We start from the raw sequence: 18,726 nt of genomic DNA on the forward strand, positions 1-18,726 counted from the left end.
GCTGGAATAAATGGAGAAATAATGCAATTGTGAGAAAATGGGGTTTTCACATTGTAATCGACTTGAGCTGTAGCCTTCCCCTGACAGAGCAGTGTTTCAAGATTATTTAAAGAATTGTGTTTGCTTCTGCATTCAGATCAGAATACAGTGCGCAGCATATAGACACGTGCTTTTCGTTGTTAGGAGTACCATAGGGTTGATTTCTTCCTGTGGAGAATTATAAGTTATACTCTAACCTTGCATTTTCTTTCATAAGACTACGCAAAATCTGGGTGCAGCTTTATAATGAAAACCCAGTTGTTCTCCTGGAGTCTACACTAAATCTGGAGAAACAAATAGGTAGATGGATTCAGGTTTAGGATTCTTTGAGATAAAACTATTTCCAAATCTGGCCAAGTCTGAAAAGTTTGTGGCTAGTAGAGTAGGTAAATAGTGCTGAAACTCTGCAATAGACAATAATCATTCTTTATTCACGTCTGAGGATTCGATTTTAAAGGGACCAGTCTGTAACTGTTTTTTGTTTTCTAGAGGCAATTGGTAAGCAGTCACTGAGGCTCCTTGGGGCCAGGAGGGTCTAACAACATGTCCTGAGGGCATTTATGCTGTAGTCGAGGAGGCTGTTTTCATGTTTAGATGTGTTTTGACAACACATCTAACACCCGTGCAAGTCACTTGGCATTTCGGTTTCCCACATCACCTATTTTGTATAGTTCTCAAATGGAATCCATAAGTTGGAAAAGGGAGGATTGTGTGAACTGGAATATTTCTAGTAATGCAACATGGAAAATTTAGGACCTAAATTGAGCCACTGAAAGAGAACAGTTGCTCTCACATAGAGCATAATAGCCGAGCCGCAGTGTAAGCTAAAGGCATTTAGGCAGAAATTTCCGTTATCTGAATAGTCAGGGCTGTTGTGGGGGCAATTAGTCAGCCTTCACAGACCTTGCAAGGAGAGTAGGCCATGCTAAATACATTTCCCGCACAGGAAAGTTCTGGAGTAAGGGGTTGGGTGAATTAGAGCAGTACCATCCTGCTTTTATTTTATGAGAGAAAAGCAAATGACCAAAAAAGGCTGAAATAAGGAACTTTTTCAGGCAGGCATATTCTGATGCCTTTGTTTTTCAACCAATGTAACAGCCACATCTCCAGCATAGTGTAGCAGCTGATCTTATTACTCATGACTCAGAGTCAGAAAAGTTAAGAGGGTTGGTTCAGGCAGATATGCTTATGAAGAGGGTGAGGCAAAGTCAGTTCTTTTTTGAACAACATTCTTGTGTTATTTCACTTGTTGGAAGACAAGAAAAACAACATTTTATAATGATTCTCACCAAACTATTGACTGCTTCTTAAAGAGTTAATACTTCTACTTATTCCTTTTCTCAAACCTAGATAATTGATATTTTATCTACTTAAATTTAAATATATATATGGGGGCGGGAGGAGGGGGAGAGAAGGAGGGAGAGAGAAGAGGGAGGCATAATTAACATTCAGGAAAATGTAGAAATGTTGTTTGTTTGGTTTGGATTTTGGGGAAGAAATAAACTAGTACTGACAGTTTGGGGAGTTGGTGGGAGCAGGTCCACCCAGAAAACACAAATTTTGAAATGTTAAAGAGGGTTTTTTATGGCAAGCTTCTTGCAGGCGGTTTCAGTTTTGGTTTGTTTTCATTCACGTTGTTCAGGACCAGCATCTTAAGTCACTGTGCTGAGTGCTGCAACGGGCGAAGAATGACTAACCGCGGGTATTGCCTTCAGGGAGCTTCCAATCTAATGCAGAGTTTAAAATGACTGCACAGTAAACTAGTAAAAGATGCATTTGAGAGGATTAAAGACTAGAGATGATGCGGTTGGTTTTAATTTGGCTCCTGACGTGAAGAACAGCACTGTGTTGTATAATACATAGCTGTGTGTTTGGCAGAGAGCTTCAGACAGTAATGAAACTCTGCTTCAATTCCTCTTCTAGTCGGTCTGCTCCATAATACAAATCTTAAAAATATATAGGTGCTCTTTTTTAAATTTGTGTGTGTGTGGTAATAAACTATTGTTACCAGTTCTGTGTTTATATAACTGAAGAAAGGGTCTGAATACCAGTCTTCGTAAGTTATACATGGTTTAGTTTCTTTTCTGAGTAGAACTTATGCTTGGGAGCGTTAAGAGAACCGTCAGAAAGACATGAATTATTGGACACAGAGCAAGACTCTTTCGGGGGGGCGGGGGCGGTCTTGACTCTGAATCTTGGCTGCTAAAACCAATATCGTGGTTTTAGTTACATGACGTTGTCTGTTAAATGTTACAGCTTTAGGGTGGTTTATGTTAATGTACTTTACCTAGTAGCAGGAAGGCATTTGGTAACCAAATAGGAAAGGGGAACCTACTTTAAATTAGATGACTTTTCGTAATATCTTCAACTTCCTCTGAAAACTTTAGACCAATTTTTATCAAAATTCTTATGACTTGAATCAGAAATTTCAGTTTATGAGTTTACTCTCCATGTTCATCTTTGAGTTTTGTTTAATTTGACTTGCTTTTCACTAGCTGTTTAAAAATATATGTAGATGTGAAATATGATGGACTCTATATGTTGCTGAGAAGCTGACTGTGATTTTTATTTTATGATCAGGTCATATGGTTCTGAGCATGAACTGGCAAATATTCTAATCTGGATCTTACTGGTCTAGATCTCTCATTTTACTAATTTTTTCTTAGAGTTGAGAGTTTTCTTGATGGAAACCCCCAAAAGAGTTTCAGATCATCAGTTTTGATCAACAGATGGGCAAGGGTGGGAATGGATATTCCCATGGATCACCAGAGTGGACGGATGAGCAGGTGCCATCTCTCGTTCTTCCTGAAACCCTGGCGGTGTCTGATTCCACACCCACCTCGCATCCACGCACTCATATGATGGCCAGAGAGCTGTTCCTGATGAGGTCACTCAAATTAGCAACCAACCCTTTACACAGAGAGTTATAGATTCCTGTTGTGGGTGGACACTAGGGTCTGTTTTTATCTTTGGTTGGAACAGTACAAGACATTTTCAGGGATGGGAGTTGGGGGAGTATATGTGCAGATGAAGTACATGGTAATTATTAGCTATCTCCAGAGTATTAGTCACATTACAGACCATAAGTTTTAGTGAGTCAGACAGAACATGTGTAAATATCAAGGGGCCTAAAAGGGAACAGGAAATTTAAAAGAGCATAATCGATTGACCATGACAACTGGTGCCTTTTGGCAAAGACAGATATTTCTGGAATTTTGAAGAGCTAAGTTGCCTACACTTATTTTTTTTTTAAGTGAAGAGAGCTATCTTGTGAAGTTCTAGTATTTTGAGAGCCATAGTGAAATAAAACAATCTTTCTCAATGTGTGTCTTCACAGTCCCCTAGATTACTTACTAAACATGTAGATTCCTGGCCCTCATCGCAGTTCTACTGACTCAGCATGACCAGTCATCAGAATTTTTAATTCTACAGATTTTGAGGCCTTACTCTGACCTACTTAATAAGAATATCTGGAGGTTGAAGTTGAGAATCATGAATTTTCTGATAGGAGGGCATAATATCACTTCTGTGTATTTTTGCCAAAAATGTATCACCTTATTCTAGTGATGATAAAACCTAAATTGAAAGATATTCTACAAAATTTTGTCTAGTACTTTTCAAAAGTGTCAAGGTCAATTGAGACAAATAGACTAATTAGAGGAGACTAAGATGGCGTAATAATGAACTGCAACATGGGATCCTAGATTAGATCCTGGACCAGATAGAAGACATCAGTGGGATGATTGATGAACTTAGGATAAGGTCTATAGATGAATTTATAGTATTGCTCATAAGGTCTATAGATGAATTTATAGTATTGCTCATTAATCAATGTTCATTAATTCTTAATTATACTTAATTTTTAAAAGTAATTATTTTTTAGTTTTTCAACAATTCTTATATCTATGTAACTTTGTTCCTTTACTCTCTAGACTTAATGATCTTTATTGCCTATGCCAGGCAGATTTGCAGACCTTCCAAAATAATAGTCTGTGAATTCTGTTGGACTCTGCGCTTTTTCTTCATTTGGAATCCTCGCAGTTAGGTGGTGTTGCTAGACAATTAATAATTGTGGTTCTTTTTCGAACTGATTGGTGGGGTATAACATTAATTTAGTGGATTTCTGTCAGCACTTAAAAGATTAAATAGGATAGAAAATACCAGCGTAAGGTAGAGTGAGGTTAAATACGTTTTCATGAAACTTTTGTTTCAGTTATACATGTATATTTTGCATCTGTACTTTACTGGGTGGTCGTGTAAAATATATTTTGTACTTTTGTTAACATCATAAAAACCTGGAAAGTCCTTGCTTTAAGAATTATCAGACTTATGAAAATAGATGAAATTGTCAAAAGTGCTGTGTTGTTAAGACAAATGATAAGGAATTTAGAATGTATGTTTGGCATTTCTGGAACATTTTGGAACAAAAAATCAGGGGATTGTTGAAAAGTAGAAGCATTTTGCTGGGTTTAGAGTCTTCACCTTTTGCATTTTTAATAGACCACAAGTCCCAGTACTGATCTCCAGGAAAAATATTTAAATGCAGAATATCTGCTGTACTACAAATGGATAAGTCTGTTGTGGTATCCAACTCTTGTCCTTTGTTTCAAGGACAGTTTGGCTGTAAAATTTAAGGGTATACTGGAAAATTATTAAAAAATAAAAATAAAAAACAGAAAAACCTAGATAAACCAGAGAGATGGACAGAATGTGCCAAAGAAGAACAAAGTAATTGCTCAAGAAGCTGGAAGTGGATTTATCTCATTGCTGTTGTGGGCAGCTTTCCAGATGCTTTAGGGTAGGAACTATCTGTGAATGTCTTTTCGTCTTTTGTATTTTCTGCTAAAGAAAGTTTTTGAGTACTACACTAGTTATTAAGTGATTTTAAGAATTGAGTTTGAAGTGCTGTGTGCATGTTTTTCTTCACATTACCCAGCAGGTACTCAGCTTGACCTCCCGCTTTTTTGGAGAGAAAAGCCTATAAAAATGTCCTCAGGAAAACGTTTTATTATTACTTTTTTACCATTTGAATTTTATTTTGGAGAGATGTGTTAGGGAATAGTGGATTCTTAAGATTGACAAGATCTGTGTTTTATTTCTAGCTCTGCAAGTAATTACTATTTAACCATCGCCAAGTAATTTGACTTTTCTCAGCTTTAGTTTCTGTCTTTGAAGTATGAGGGGGCATCTCTGGGATGATGGGGGAATCAGATGAAATGGAAAATAGGAACGAGCAAAGCACCTTACAAATGAACGGAAAACAATGTGATATGTTACTGCTTATCTTATTAGTACAAGAGGGTTACATAGCAAGGAAGGCTATATGGATGAAAGACCTCTTAGCATGTTAAACAGAATTTTAAACAGTTATAACAAAATGCTAAAAGTAAGAAGCTTGATGAGGTTATCACATCCTATTGAATTGAAACCAACTCAGTGCTTTAGGAATTTAGCCGAAAGCAAGAGTGGAGTTATACACCCTATTTATTGAGTAAAACTGTTAGATTTTGTAAAATTAAAGTTAATTGCTCATTCTGTAGAAGTACAACACCTACATTAAACCAGTTTAATTTGTATCCTGAAACATTGTAAAGTTGTGGGACAAATGTTTTGTATTTAAGAGGATGGGTATTGAATTTAATTTTCCTAAGACTATTATAATAAATCTTTTTAGTTCAGTATTTGCTCTCTGCCCATTGACTAACAAGATGACTCAGTCGGGCTTTATTCAGTACAAATGAAACTCTTTGGAACCAGCCAGTGCAGTTTCAGCTTACTTTCATTTCCTGGAGGGGTAGGATGTGGGATTTTTGCTTCCCCCTTTATTTCCCCTGAAGAGTATATAGTGCCTTTAGTGCAGGCAAATTTGAACACGAAGAGAGAACAAGTCATTTTGGAAATCACTGTTTTTTCTTGATTCAGATGTTGTGAGGGGTTTTTTAAGTCCCTTCTATAGCTTTCTAGATGAGCATTTACTTGTTAATTTTTTTTCTTTCAAAACAATCTTCCTTCTCTCTGGCCTAAAAGTATGCAAACATTTATGAAGTAATTCCTCTCTTTTCCTGTATCTATCACTATGTATTTCCTAGAGAATTGTTTTTTAATGAGATTGTCAGATTCCCAGCCAACCCCAGTCCATGATATTTTAGGACAATACATTTTAATTTTTTCTAATTCTACACTGAAGAAATTTTTAACAGGGTATTTAAGTCAGGTGATATAAATGGGACCTAAAGAAACAGACTCACAAAAATACTTTAAAGAACTGTGGTGCTGAGACTGGTTTCCTTCCTAGTTCAAAACCATTTCAGAAACTGCATGAATGACCTTTATTTTCTTCTCTGTAGCACACACGACTATAATTTCCCATGACTATTTATGGGCTGGCTGTACAGCCCTTTTCTAACTTCCTTTTTTTTTTTTAAATGTCAATGGAATACGTGTTTCTTTAATGGAAAATGTTCTATTTTGGGGAAGCTGCTTTTCCTCGGATAAGTAGTGGAGTTGGGGGTGTATGTGTAAGTGTGTGGGGGTTGCAAGATTGGGGAATATTGAATTAGTGAATTGAGAGCTTGGAATGGCAGTCCTGGTAATGGCTCCTGAATACAAAGCCTTCTTTTTATCCAAGATTAAAAATAACCATACCTGGTATTCCATATTCTTCTTTTTAAGGAAAATTCGATTATTTCTGCCGAACATATGGCAGAATAATCCTGAATTGAATGCTGACGGTTTCAAACCCAGGTGATTTTAAAACGAGAACATGGAAGTTCATTAACAGGGTAGTCCTAGGTGAGGAGGCAAGGCAGTTTTGTTCTTGCCTACTGAGTGAGTCCTGTGGGCTAAACTCTCCAGGTTCCGCTTGCTGCAGCGTCTCAGTGACACGCACACGGTGGAGATCCACTGTGAAGTGAGAGGGTTGTTCGTCTGACTTGTGAGCCACACACAGTACCTGCTCTTCCCTTCCCTTCCTCTCCTGGCCCTTCCCTGCCCTTCTGATCTGGAACCTGACCACAGCAGCGATTCTGTTTCAGTTCTCCGGCTTTGCCTTTTGCATTTATCTGTGTCTCACTGTAACAGTGGAAGGATTACACTGTGTTTGACCATTTTAGCTAATTTGGGTATAAAAACATTCTTCATATTTTGGCCATTGCTCACTCAATCATTTGGATAACCAGTTGCATACATAGATATATCTTGTTTATTTGTTTTAATGTAAAATTTTTGAAGTATAATATAAACACAGAGAAGGGACCAAATCGTAAGTGTAACACATGATGAATTTTCTCAAAGTAAGCACACTCGTGTACCCGGCACCCAGGTCAAGAACCAGAACGTTATCGTATTAGAACACTCAGAAGCCCTCTCTGAGACACGGCTTCCTTTCCTTTACTTCTGTTACCATACATTAGTTTTGTCTAAATTGAGCTCTGTAGTTAAGGAATCATGCAGTGTACCCTCTGGTGTCTGGCTTCCTTCGCTGAATGTTACATCTGTGAGGTTCATCCTGTTGATGCATATAGTTGTAGTTCTTCCTTTTTCCTGCTTTATAGTGTTTCATTATCAGAGCAAATTATCTCTTGCGGTAGTGAATCCATGTCAGTAAACCTGGTTTTGACATCATGCTGAAAAGGAATTAATCACTATGATTTAGTTGTATTGTGGTTTAATGTCTAATTATTTTATTATTGTAAGAGCTTTTTTTTTTAAACTGAGCAATTGTTTTTCTCTTAAGACAGAAAATTTACTTTATCACTCTTCCATCCCCAGCAGCTATAAAAGTAGTCACTTCCTCCTCACCTTTGTGCTTCCATAGAAGTTGGTTTCTCTCTCTCTTTGTATTTAACACCCATAGCTGTTGTGTTCATCATAGATAGTGGGGCAGGTATCCTGCTAAAGCCATGTCCTATCTTTACATTCCTGTCTCAAAACCAGTTTCTAGGATGCTAAGTATCTGTCAGCAAACTGGGTTTTTTGATGAGTCTGGACTAGAGCTCTGGCTTATCAGTGGGATTTTGCTGCATTTTGTCTTCGTAGCCTAAGATTCCTGAACGCATCTGCGAACAAACTGGAAACCCTTCCTCCGGCCACACTTTCTGAAGAGACGAGCAGCGTCTTACAGGAGCTGTATTTAACCAACAACAGCCTCACAGATAAATGTGTGCCCTTGTTAACAGGGCACCGCCATCTGAAGATCCTGCACATGGCCTACAACCGACTGCAAAGCTTTCCAGCAAGGTAAAAGAAGATCACAGAGTTATGTTTTTAACTGCGTTTCTGAAAACGGATTCACAGATGGAAAGGCGAAGACTAGAATGTTCATTTCCCAGATAATATAAAGCTTGTTTCTCCCTGATTTTTGTTTATAGTTGTCTTTTATATAAGCCATGATCAGCATTCCCCTAAAGGGAAATGTGTTTGGTTTTTCTAATATGAATATACCCAAAGACCCAATCACTAGAACATTCTTAGGATTTTGAAATATGCTGTGTTATTTAGCAGATGTATTTCTTCTGCTGCTTCTTTTTAACCAAATTAACTTTTAAAAAATTAACATAATATGGTGTGGTAATTAGAATACACACTAGGAACCTGAAGTTTCTTAATTAGGAACCAACTTTTGTGTTTGTGTCTATGGTCTAAAAAGTAGCGGTGGCCTGTGCAACACAGAAACTATGTGACATTACAAATGATGTATGGCTGTCCGAAGATTCCATTTTTAATAATGTTTTGATGTTGAGTTCTAATTTTTGCGAGCAATGGCATTGTCTCGCTTTTAGCGAATCTCCACACTGAGCCTGCCATGAAAGATTTACTCCACTTCATGTAATCATTGGCGTTTATCCATCTCACAAGTTAGGACTTGGAACACACTCCCACACATCAAAGAAGCAAACACCAACCCCTCTGGCATTCTCCTGCTAACTGCAACTCAGCACCAGGCCAAAGCAAAATACTGGCATAGCCTCTCTGCTGCCATCAAGACTATCAGTCTGTTTAAACCCTCACTGAATGATCAGGGCCCACATACGCATCAACTTTAAGTATTGCTCTGTGTTTTATAGTGTGTTTATTTCTGTATTTTTTCCCTTCATTTGATGTTAATGATCCAGCTTTTTTTTTTTTTTTTTAACTTATGTGTTCTCGTTCCTTGCTATGGAATGAGGAGATGATGTTTTTGGAAGAAAACATGGTAATCACATAATGGTAATATATCTGAAAGGACTCATCATCCTATTTCACATGGTGAATGTCTGAGCCCTGCAGGAGAAATGATCATCAAACTCAGATTCTGCAGGTGACCTATGCCACTTGTAATCACTCAAAATACAGAGAATATTTTTATGCACACCATCAGAACCCATCTTGCTATAATTTCTATCTCCCTGGGGATTGTGATGTGGCACAGTAGCTCTCCTACAAGACAGGACTGAGATTTACTTGTCTCCGTTAGCCTCATGTGTCACACGAGGTGTGGCCTAGGGTAGACTCCCAACAGATGGTTGTTGAATTAAAGAACATGCCCCAGTGATCAAGGCCTTCTGTGGCGACCTTCTTCCCTGCTGAGGAGCGTAAATTTTTAACTTCTCCTTTCTTGGGCCTCATTTCTATACTTTGGATCATTTTTTCATACCCCATTGCCCATGATTTCGCCACACTTCTTTTCAAAATAACACATTTAAATAATAGTCTTACTAATTCAGGCCATTTTAGATGGATTACTTCATTGCGTATATAATGTTTGTAGCATATCCTGAATCCATATTGGATATTTATGAGATTTAAAGATCTGATTTCACAAGACAAAAACTTAGTTCTTATTGTATCTTAGGCATATGTTTATTTTCATGAAAAGCAAGTAATATAACCTTCTCATGTGAGAGATGATGAGAAGTAAAGTAATAAAGGGTTTCTTGCTAATTTTATAAATATTTATTGTGACAAAACCACAGAAAAAAGAGAAGATACCAATAACTGCAAACTAAATGATTCAGATTGCATCTGTGGGTCACACTCCCTGGGAACCCTGTGCTGCTTGGAATCTAGCATCACCGGTGGTAGCCAAAGTGAGGGACAGCTAAGTCAGTGTGTGAGTGTGGAGTGCGAGATGCAGTTATAGGATTGTAGAGTTGGAAGGGGTTTTTCCCTCCAGTTTTACAGAAAATACAAGACCCTAACTCAGGAAATTTTCTTTATTTGGTTACTGTAATTATTGATTAATATTCTTAAGATTACTGATAGATTATAGGTTAAGACCGAACAGTAAAAGACGTTCTCAAATAACAGTGTTAGATTACATTAGGACATGTTATTAAGGTAAAGTCAGAGATTACTTCTTTGTAGATGCTTAGGAGGCATTGAGAGACATGTCTTTGGGGCATGGTTTAACTTTTGGGCACTGCCAGAAAGTCGAGCAACAATTTGGGTGACCTTTCAGCGTACCCCCCACTCCTTCCCACCACCTTGTCATCATGAATCATGTCAGAGGGACTTGGGGAGTGGGGTTTGAAGAGAAAACGTATCTTTATATGAGCTATAACCCTATTTTCCTTCACATCCCCTTGAGTTTTCAGTGCCAATACAGAGAATTCATACTCTCCAACTAAGCTCTTATAAAACACTTATATTTGGATTAATGCTAACTTTTGACCCATTTGAGTAGGATTTGCATTGGAGTTCAGACTAACCTATATAGCAAGGTGATTGTGCTTTCACACAGTTTTAAGAAGAAAAGGGTATCCGTTTTTCTTTTTGTTGCCAATTTGAAAAGCTAAAATTAATAGTTTTTGTTTTGTAGTAGGAAAGGAGATGTTAAAATACTTGAATACTCAAAACAATAGTGAAAAGACTATCTTATGTGTTAAAATGACTATTACAGGTGAATCTTTAGAGACTCTCGAAAGTCATGGTAAATTCCTCTTTTGTTTCTCATTATGAATTCTTCTTAAATTGCCTTATAATTATCTATGACCCCCTCCCCCATGGATTTTCTCGTTTTTAGTAAAATGGCAAAACTGGAGGAACTTGAAGAAATCGATATCAGTGGGAACAAACTGAAAGCCCTCCCCACCACCGTCCTGAGCTGCCGGCGCGTGCACACTGTGATCGCTCACTCCAATCGCATCGAGGTCTTTCCTGAAGTCATGCAGCTCCCAGAAATCAAGGTGCGTGGTTTGAGTCCATGAACCCCAGGCCGCAGGTCCACAGAGAGAACCGTCGTCTCTGATTCACGCAGGATGTTTGCACCTCTGTTGGATTTCCTCAGCATGCAGACTCTCAGCTGTCTTTGCACCATCCTTCCCAGTCACTCGGCCACACTGCTGACTTAGAAGAGGAAAAAAACACGGGACTGGAAACTGGGAAAATTGTATTCTAGATTCTGTCCCTTACTGGCTGCATCACATGAGGCTAGCCACAGAGCCACCTGCCTCTTTCCTATCTGTCTTAACTATACATGCCCTACTTATTTCGAGGGTGGTTAAGAGGCTCAAAGACTGAAGGCAGTTTGAGAAAGCGAATTGTACCGCTGTGCACCCCTCCCCAGCAAGCAACTCCCTGATTAGACAGCACGCAGTTAGTGATAGTCCTCTGTAGAGACATGCATCGTTCCTGTCAGCAGATATTCATTTCGATTTAATGAAATTGGCAGAACAGATATCCTCATTTGATCGGTGAGGAAAGTTGAGGCGCTGAAAAATGAAGTGGTTTGTGTCAGTGAAGATAGCAGAAGGGTGGCAGCGGCAGTCTGCAGCTCCTACCTCCTGACTCGGTAGGCTGTGGATGAAAGCAGTTCCTTAGCATGAAAGTCGTCTCCCAGCTTTTAGTCGTGAGTGTGTGTTGGTGTAAAAAGTAAGAATTCTTTATATATGAAAACTAGTTTTTCATTTGCATCTTAGCATTTCTAATTATCATGAGTTTTATGCGTAATAAAAAATAACTCAGTGGTTATAGACTTTGGAGCATATTCTAGTCTCCTAATGAGGAACAAAAGCGGTCCTGCTTAATCATTCTTCACTTTTCAGGCACTTTCTGATGTAAACTTCATGGATCAGGTTAACAAATTTATATAGACATTTGAAGATACTTTACAGAGCACGCATAATTTTTTATGCAGTTTTAATACATTTACGTGGTTGAGTGTGCCCTATTTGACACACTGAGGAGTTTGGTGGCCGATTGAAGAGCAGTAGAGAGCAATTGAAAGACCAAAGCTACAGTGTGATTGGACAGAATAAACCACATCAGAGAATCACCCTGACAGCGTTGTGGGGAGTGGATCGGAGGGAAGAGAGACTGAAAGCCAAGTTAGGATGCAGCCATAGTCCTCCGGGGGGAATGAGATGGGGACAGGGTAGGATAATGGCACTAGTTGAAAGGGAACTGGCTGCAGTGAATTGAAGACTTGATGACCCCAATGGGCCTGGGCAGGGATTAGTGCATAAGCACCATGGTAAAGATCTGCTTTACCATCTCCAGCATTTTATCTTTATAAATAAATACGGAACTCATTTTATAATTTGGTAATTTGAAGAATGAGCCATTTTACATTTGCAGAACTCTGAAAGTTTGTCTTTAGGTAACATTAAAAAAATATTGCTAACCAATTTCATAAAATTCAGTAACGTTCTAAAATGTCTATAATCTTGCCCCATAAAGCATGCTCTGACCTCCGAATTTATTTCCGTCAACTACTTAGGTTCTAAATTACCCATACCTAACAAGTCCTTAAGCTCACGTCTCAGCATTGCCCAGTAGATTGTATTTATATCATTTGTTGTCTTATTTGTGCTGATGTATACTGACTGTACTGACAGAATAACTCATTATTAACCACTATTATCAGTTTTTCATTAAAGTCCAGTTGACTATTTATTCAACCATTATTTGTAATTGGAAAAACCAAACAAAAAGGTGACCCATTTCCCTATTATGAATGTTGAGGTTAAGTGAATTATTCTATTTCTATTCAGATTATTAAGGCTATTAAAGGTGATAGGAATGAAGATATGGAATAAGTGAAATGTAATGAAATTCTACCTATATCTATGGTTTTGTAAAGTTTTCTTACATTAATATGACTACAAGAAAAAAAATAGAATGCTAACACTGGTTGTGTTAGGGTGCCAAATTTAAGGGTAAGTTTTTAAGCTTTTCTATTTGTCCAACTCTTTGTAGTGGGGTTATAATGCCCTCATGAAAAGTAATTATTTAAAATTACAATATAATTTTACATCATTGCTACTGTTTGAGAATAAGAGTATGAAACAATTTGTGTGAAACATTGTATTGATTTGAAGTCAGTTAAGAATATATTTCTCCAAAAATATAGGTTCTCATTTTATCTAGTCTATAGCCCTCCCCAATCCATAATAGATTTAAGTTCTTTAAGAATTTTTCCAAATAAAGACAATTTGGGCTACTTTTAAGATTCTGAAATTCTTTGCTTTAAGCTAGATAACTGAATGTTTTCCACTCCATCCTGCCCAATTATGGGGTCCACATTCTCTTATCGAGAAAAATTACAAGTTGCTCTCGTTCTTGCTTGTGTGTAATGACCTTCCGCCCTAGTTCCCTGCTCCCAAAGCAGAAGGGCGGCACCTCATTTAGGGCTTAGCTCTAACCAGGCCTTACATTGGTTTTGTGAGAAAGGAGGCATTTATTCTCATTCACAGATAACACATAATTTCTGTTCTAGTCAATATGCTGACTCTTTTGTGGTTGCTTTCTAAGAAATTAGGCAGGAGCCACTGGAGAGTTCAGGTAGGTATTCAGTGCCTGGACAGCAGGATCCATATTTGATTCATGCCTTTTTCTCACATATAGTAGACAGGCCCACCTATCCTTTACCAGTTTCTCATTTAGCTTCTTTTGAAATATGTTCTCAAAGTACATCTTTGAGTGTTCATCCCCTGTCTTTCCCTCATTTTGCATGTGTTTTTGTTTAAGAAGGTTCATCTTAATGTTGTAACTTGTTATAACCCTCATGGCTATAACAAGTGTAGAAATTTTGTCAGCAATAAGAAAAACTTAGAATTTTTCAGTTAATGCTTAATTTTTAAATGTAGAGATCAACTTAAAAAGATAGGGATAATTAAGAGTATGGATTTTCTGCGTTGTTCAAAAAGAAAAAATAAACAGCACTTTGCAAAATCTGTTTTGAATGTCTGTGGCAGAGTAGCAGTCAAATTTACTTGTCTGCACTTGGCCAGCGTAGTATAGTGAATGGTCAGACCGATTGACCTGCGAAGAGTTGGAGCATAGAACCAACCACCTGATCGTCTGTCCTTGTTCCACTTGTTCCTTCAGTGCGTGGATCTGAGCTGTAATGAGCTAAGCGAAGTCACTTTACCGGAAAATCTGCCTCCCAAATTACAAGAACTAGACCTGACTGGAAACCCCCGCCTTGCCCTCGATCACAAAACCCTGGAACTGCTGAAGTGAGTGTTTTGTGAGACACTGCAGCCCCGTCAGTATTCACTGACAACAGGATTTATAACAGTAAAAACATTAGAGAATGAAGCATCCATTGATTTACTAGCTGTATCTACACATGTGTGAAGTGATTTGGCAGTCTGTAGTTCACCAAAATGGAGGACCAAAGCCATTTCTAATAGTTGAATAGTCAGAAAATGGGCTATAAAGACATAGGAGAGAGCAACAAATGATGAAGACATAAACTTACATCTCAGTTACTGATAATGTGAGTGACTTGTAATGCCGATGTTTCGATAGGATTTTGAAAGAGATACGTAATGTGGGAAAAATAACAATTTATTAATAAAATCCAGATTATTTAAACAAAACTGGGAGTGTGGGGTAGTTAGATCCTGCAAAGTTCTCTTTGTGTGTTGGAAGAGTTCGTTGATACTCTCTCATTCTTGGTATTGATGGAGAATTACAGGTACAAGCTCACTGTAAAACATTAAAGGTAACCTCATTAGAAAAGATGTCTATAGAAGTGTGTAGCACAGAACTCTAAATGTCTATCAATAGAATTGAATAAATTCTCCACAATCGAATATTATACACCCATTAAAAATGATGATGTACAGTTAGTTATATTACCAACTCGAAAGATCTCTGCAGTACAATGTTAAGTGAGAAGAAAGTTAATGAAGAAATTTGTATAATTCCACTTTTTGCAAAATAAATTTCTGTGCATCGGGTATATGTGCATGTGTGCACATGCACACCTAGAAAATGCCTGAAAGGATATAAAACAAATTTTAAAATACCATTATTTTCTGGATAATAAAATTATGGATGCTCTTTTTTTCCTTTAAACTTTTCTGAATTTTCAGAATTTTTTGCATTGTATCTTAAAATAAGTCTTGGATGTTGACACACATTAGCTCTTATGTTTGCCTTATATACTTAAACCCTGTTGTTATAGCTGTTGCTGAAAGTTATCTTCTGTTATCTTAGGAAAAACTGAAAAAAAATAAAATTTTGAAAAAAGTAATATTAATAGTCCCATTAGTACTGTCCTAAGCTTTAGTGCAAACCAAAATTTGAAAAGCATTTAAGATGGTTCCTGGATGGAATTGGCCTAAACCTATTTGTTGATATTTTAAGTACCTAACGAGAACATTGATTGCAATAATAGAATTGAAGAATACCGCCTAAGTAGTATCCTCAAGAAGCCACAGGGGACAGGCTGTCTCCACAGTTTCATCGATCAGTAAGTGAAGCCTTAGCCCAAACCCCTGTCTGTCCAGATCTCAGTTTTCTCATCTGTAAAATGAGGAGAATGACCTACATACTCAAGAACTTTTCAGTACTAAGAGTAAATGGATTATCAAAATATATTTCATCATTGTATAGGTAACTTTTGAGTATTTTTATAAATATGATATGAAATTTTGTATTCTATCAAAATTTGTTAATAAATGGAACTACCTGTTTGGAGAAAAATAAACATTGAATTCTTATCTCCCACCAAAATAAATTCCAGCTAAATGAAAGTGTTAAATCTATAAAACGAAATAATCTTTAAAAGGAAGGAGAAATCATATCAATATATTCACAAGCCAGAAAAAGGACTAAGGGCCAAAAAAGGAGAGAAAATCACAAGAAGAGAAATCAGTGTATGTAGATTGGTTTTGATATTTGTGTTATACATATTTATGTATAAAAATAGTTTTTATGCATAACGAGTTTAAATGTTTATTGCAAAAGCTACTAAGAATAAATCTAAAAGAAATGGCAAACTAAGAAACATTGGCAAAAAATATAAAAATGTAAGCATTAATATTTAACAGAAAATGTTTTTAGGAGTCAGTAAGAAAAGTACTCAAAATAAGTGAAGGACATTAACGTTTCACAAAAGAACTACAGTTACATGAAAAGATCATGTTCAGCTTCATTAGTATATCAAAGAAATGTTAAATAAAATGTTTAAGTAATAGCAATTTCCTCTTTCAAATTGGTGCCACTAGACTAGGACTGTAAATTGATATATCATTTCTTAAAAGCCATTGGCCTAGTGTATCAAGCTTCTAAAAATATTCACATACTGAGACCAAGGTTTCCTATGGCAAAAATTTATTTTAAAAAATAATCAGAAATATGGTGTTTATTTTAGGTACAGAAATAGTCATCAAGATATTCCTAATTATATTTAGGATAAACAAAATGATATGGGAAAATCTTCATGATGTGTAATTAGGAAAATGATGCAAAACCATACATATAGAATGACCCCACCATTTTACGTGCATAAGAGAAAATCTCTTTGTTAAATTCTCAACACTATGCATATGTTAGTTGCTACTGTGGCCTGAGTGACTGCAGTGAAGCACATGCATGCTCTCAGATTTAAGAGAAAATTAGTAGCAGACAATGAAATCATAATACTCTTATGTAAAAACATTACCTTCTGTTTAACATTTAGAAGACTATAGCTTTTTAGTAACTCCGTAGAGCTATCATATCTAATGTACCACTTGTGCTTTTCTAGGGTTGGCCTGTTTGTTCCACATGAACCAGGGCACGTGACCCTTCTGTGTGACTGAGCTCCAGCTCCCACACTCTCCCAGGCTCTTCTAGACTCATTTAAAGATGTACAAGAGTCAACCAACATTCAGGTCACTTCAGACAGCTGCTCAGTGACACTGTATTCAGTTAGAGAATGAGAAGTTGCTGCTTCGCTGGAAAGGATTATAGGGGCGTTTAAGAATTATTCTTTAATAATCAGGCTAGGAAATAACATTATTTCTGTGAAGGCTTTGTGTTCTGTAAAAAGTATAAATGTCTTTAGAAATGAGTTTTCAGTTTTTCTCTAGAATTCGGAAAGGTAGCAGAGATGGAGTGAGAGCCTTCGGGCATCCCTTAAGGAACCACTGCATTGCTTGCCATTGTACATGGGGAAAATTTGGCCCCGGGGCATATGGAGCACATCTTTTTAATGCTCCTCTTTTATTGGTAGAATTGAAAACTTTGAAAAGAGGATATATAGCCCTGCTATTAAAAAAAAAAATGTTAATTTGATTTTCTATTGGCACTGTCTATGATTTTTATGTTTTTCAGTTTTTTAGGATAAAGGAAACAGTGAATGTTTGCTGGTAAGAGTAGAAACTTTGCTTAAATGACATATTTTTAAATTTCAAAGAAATTGCCACCAGTTATTTCTAAAATCAAAGTGAATACAATTAGATATTGATTTACTTCTTAGAATTGAATGGTTCTTAGAGAGAGTATTAAGTATTTATTATATTTTGGAGTTAATGAATGTCAACAGATAATTTAAATTCTTGGGTGTTTGGACATTAAGAGATTATAGATGTGCTTTTTCTCTTGTTTAAGTAATAAGGGGAAAAGCCGGTGGCAATTTATAAGTAAGCTGGATTTATTTCATGTGGTAGCCAGCCTTTATAAAAACCTTCACATCTATACGACTTCCTATTTGGAGGCACTGAGTGCTCTCTAGTAGGCTGGTGTTTAATAAATCCTATTTGAAAGTTTACCCTTTTAGTATTGCTGTTTTAGGTCCTGTTGGACTAATTATGGCATATGGGAGCAGAGGTGAGATAAGAACGTGTCTGTTTAAATATACATAATTAATGTGTAATTTGTTAAAATAACCTTCATTTACTTCATAATTTTTTATTAGTCTTAGCATGGATGGCTGTACAAATGAGGAAAGAAATGGAAACTCCAGGGGGTGGCAAGTCTTCAGTAATATTTGTGAAATATTTGAAGGGATGATGCAGGCAGAAATTGGATTTGAGGACGAATGTTGCGGAGTTTTCTCACGTCATCCAAACACAATGTAATCATGGCCTAGGTTTCGATCTTTCAAATCTGGGTGTTCATGTTGGAAAATACACCCAGCTTACTAGTTAAATTTTCTTTTCTCATGCCAAGGTTGAGAGCTGTGCTTTTCATTCCCAGGAGAGCAGCCATCTAGTGCGGTGTGTGTGAAGGTCTCTAATAACTGCCATAGAATGCCAGTGCAAACTAATTTTCATGGTCTAGATATATGCCCCTTTGTTTTCATTATGAGTAGTAGCTAATTCTTGTTGCTGATAAATATTTCAGACACATTAAACAGTAAGAAATGGTAAGTATAGAGTGCATAGCCTGTGCTTTTCATTTCTTGGATAAAGATAGCGATTTATACATGTTTAGTTTCAGTGAGCCTGTCTCTTCTGTTTCTATTGTTAGTAATATCCGCTGTTTCAAGAT

General features: G+C 36.9%; 1 protein-coding gene across 1 annotated transcript in view; it reads left to right on the plus strand.

The window, feature by feature from the left end:
- PHLPP1 (PH domain and leucine rich repeat protein phosphatase 1) overlaps nucleotides 1-18,726 on the plus strand; it is a gene marked incomplete at its 5' end in the record, with an annotated part of 165,210 nt that overhangs the window by 136,170 nt on the left and 10,314 nt on the right. The window contains 4 exons of the mRNA XM_006913756.2: nucleotides 8,077-8,277; nucleotides 11,042-11,204; nucleotides 14,347-14,477; nucleotides 18,706-18,726. The exon at nucleotides 18,706-18,726 is cut by the window's right edge and continues 75 nt beyond it. Of these exons, the coding sequence (XP_006913818.2) occupies nucleotides 8,077-8,277; nucleotides 11,042-11,204; nucleotides 14,347-14,477; nucleotides 18,706-18,726 (516 nt within the window). The remainder of the gene's footprint in view (nucleotides 1-8,076; nucleotides 8,278-11,041; nucleotides 11,205-14,346; nucleotides 14,478-18,705) is intronic.

The sequence above is a fragment of the Pteropus alecto genome, unplaced genomic scaffold, assembly GCF_000325575.1.
Source record: "Pteropus alecto unplaced genomic scaffold, ASM32557v1 scaffold14, whole genome shotgun sequence".
In the NCBI taxonomy this organism is placed as follows: Eukaryota; Metazoa; Chordata; class Mammalia; order Chiroptera; family Pteropodidae; genus Pteropus; species Pteropus alecto.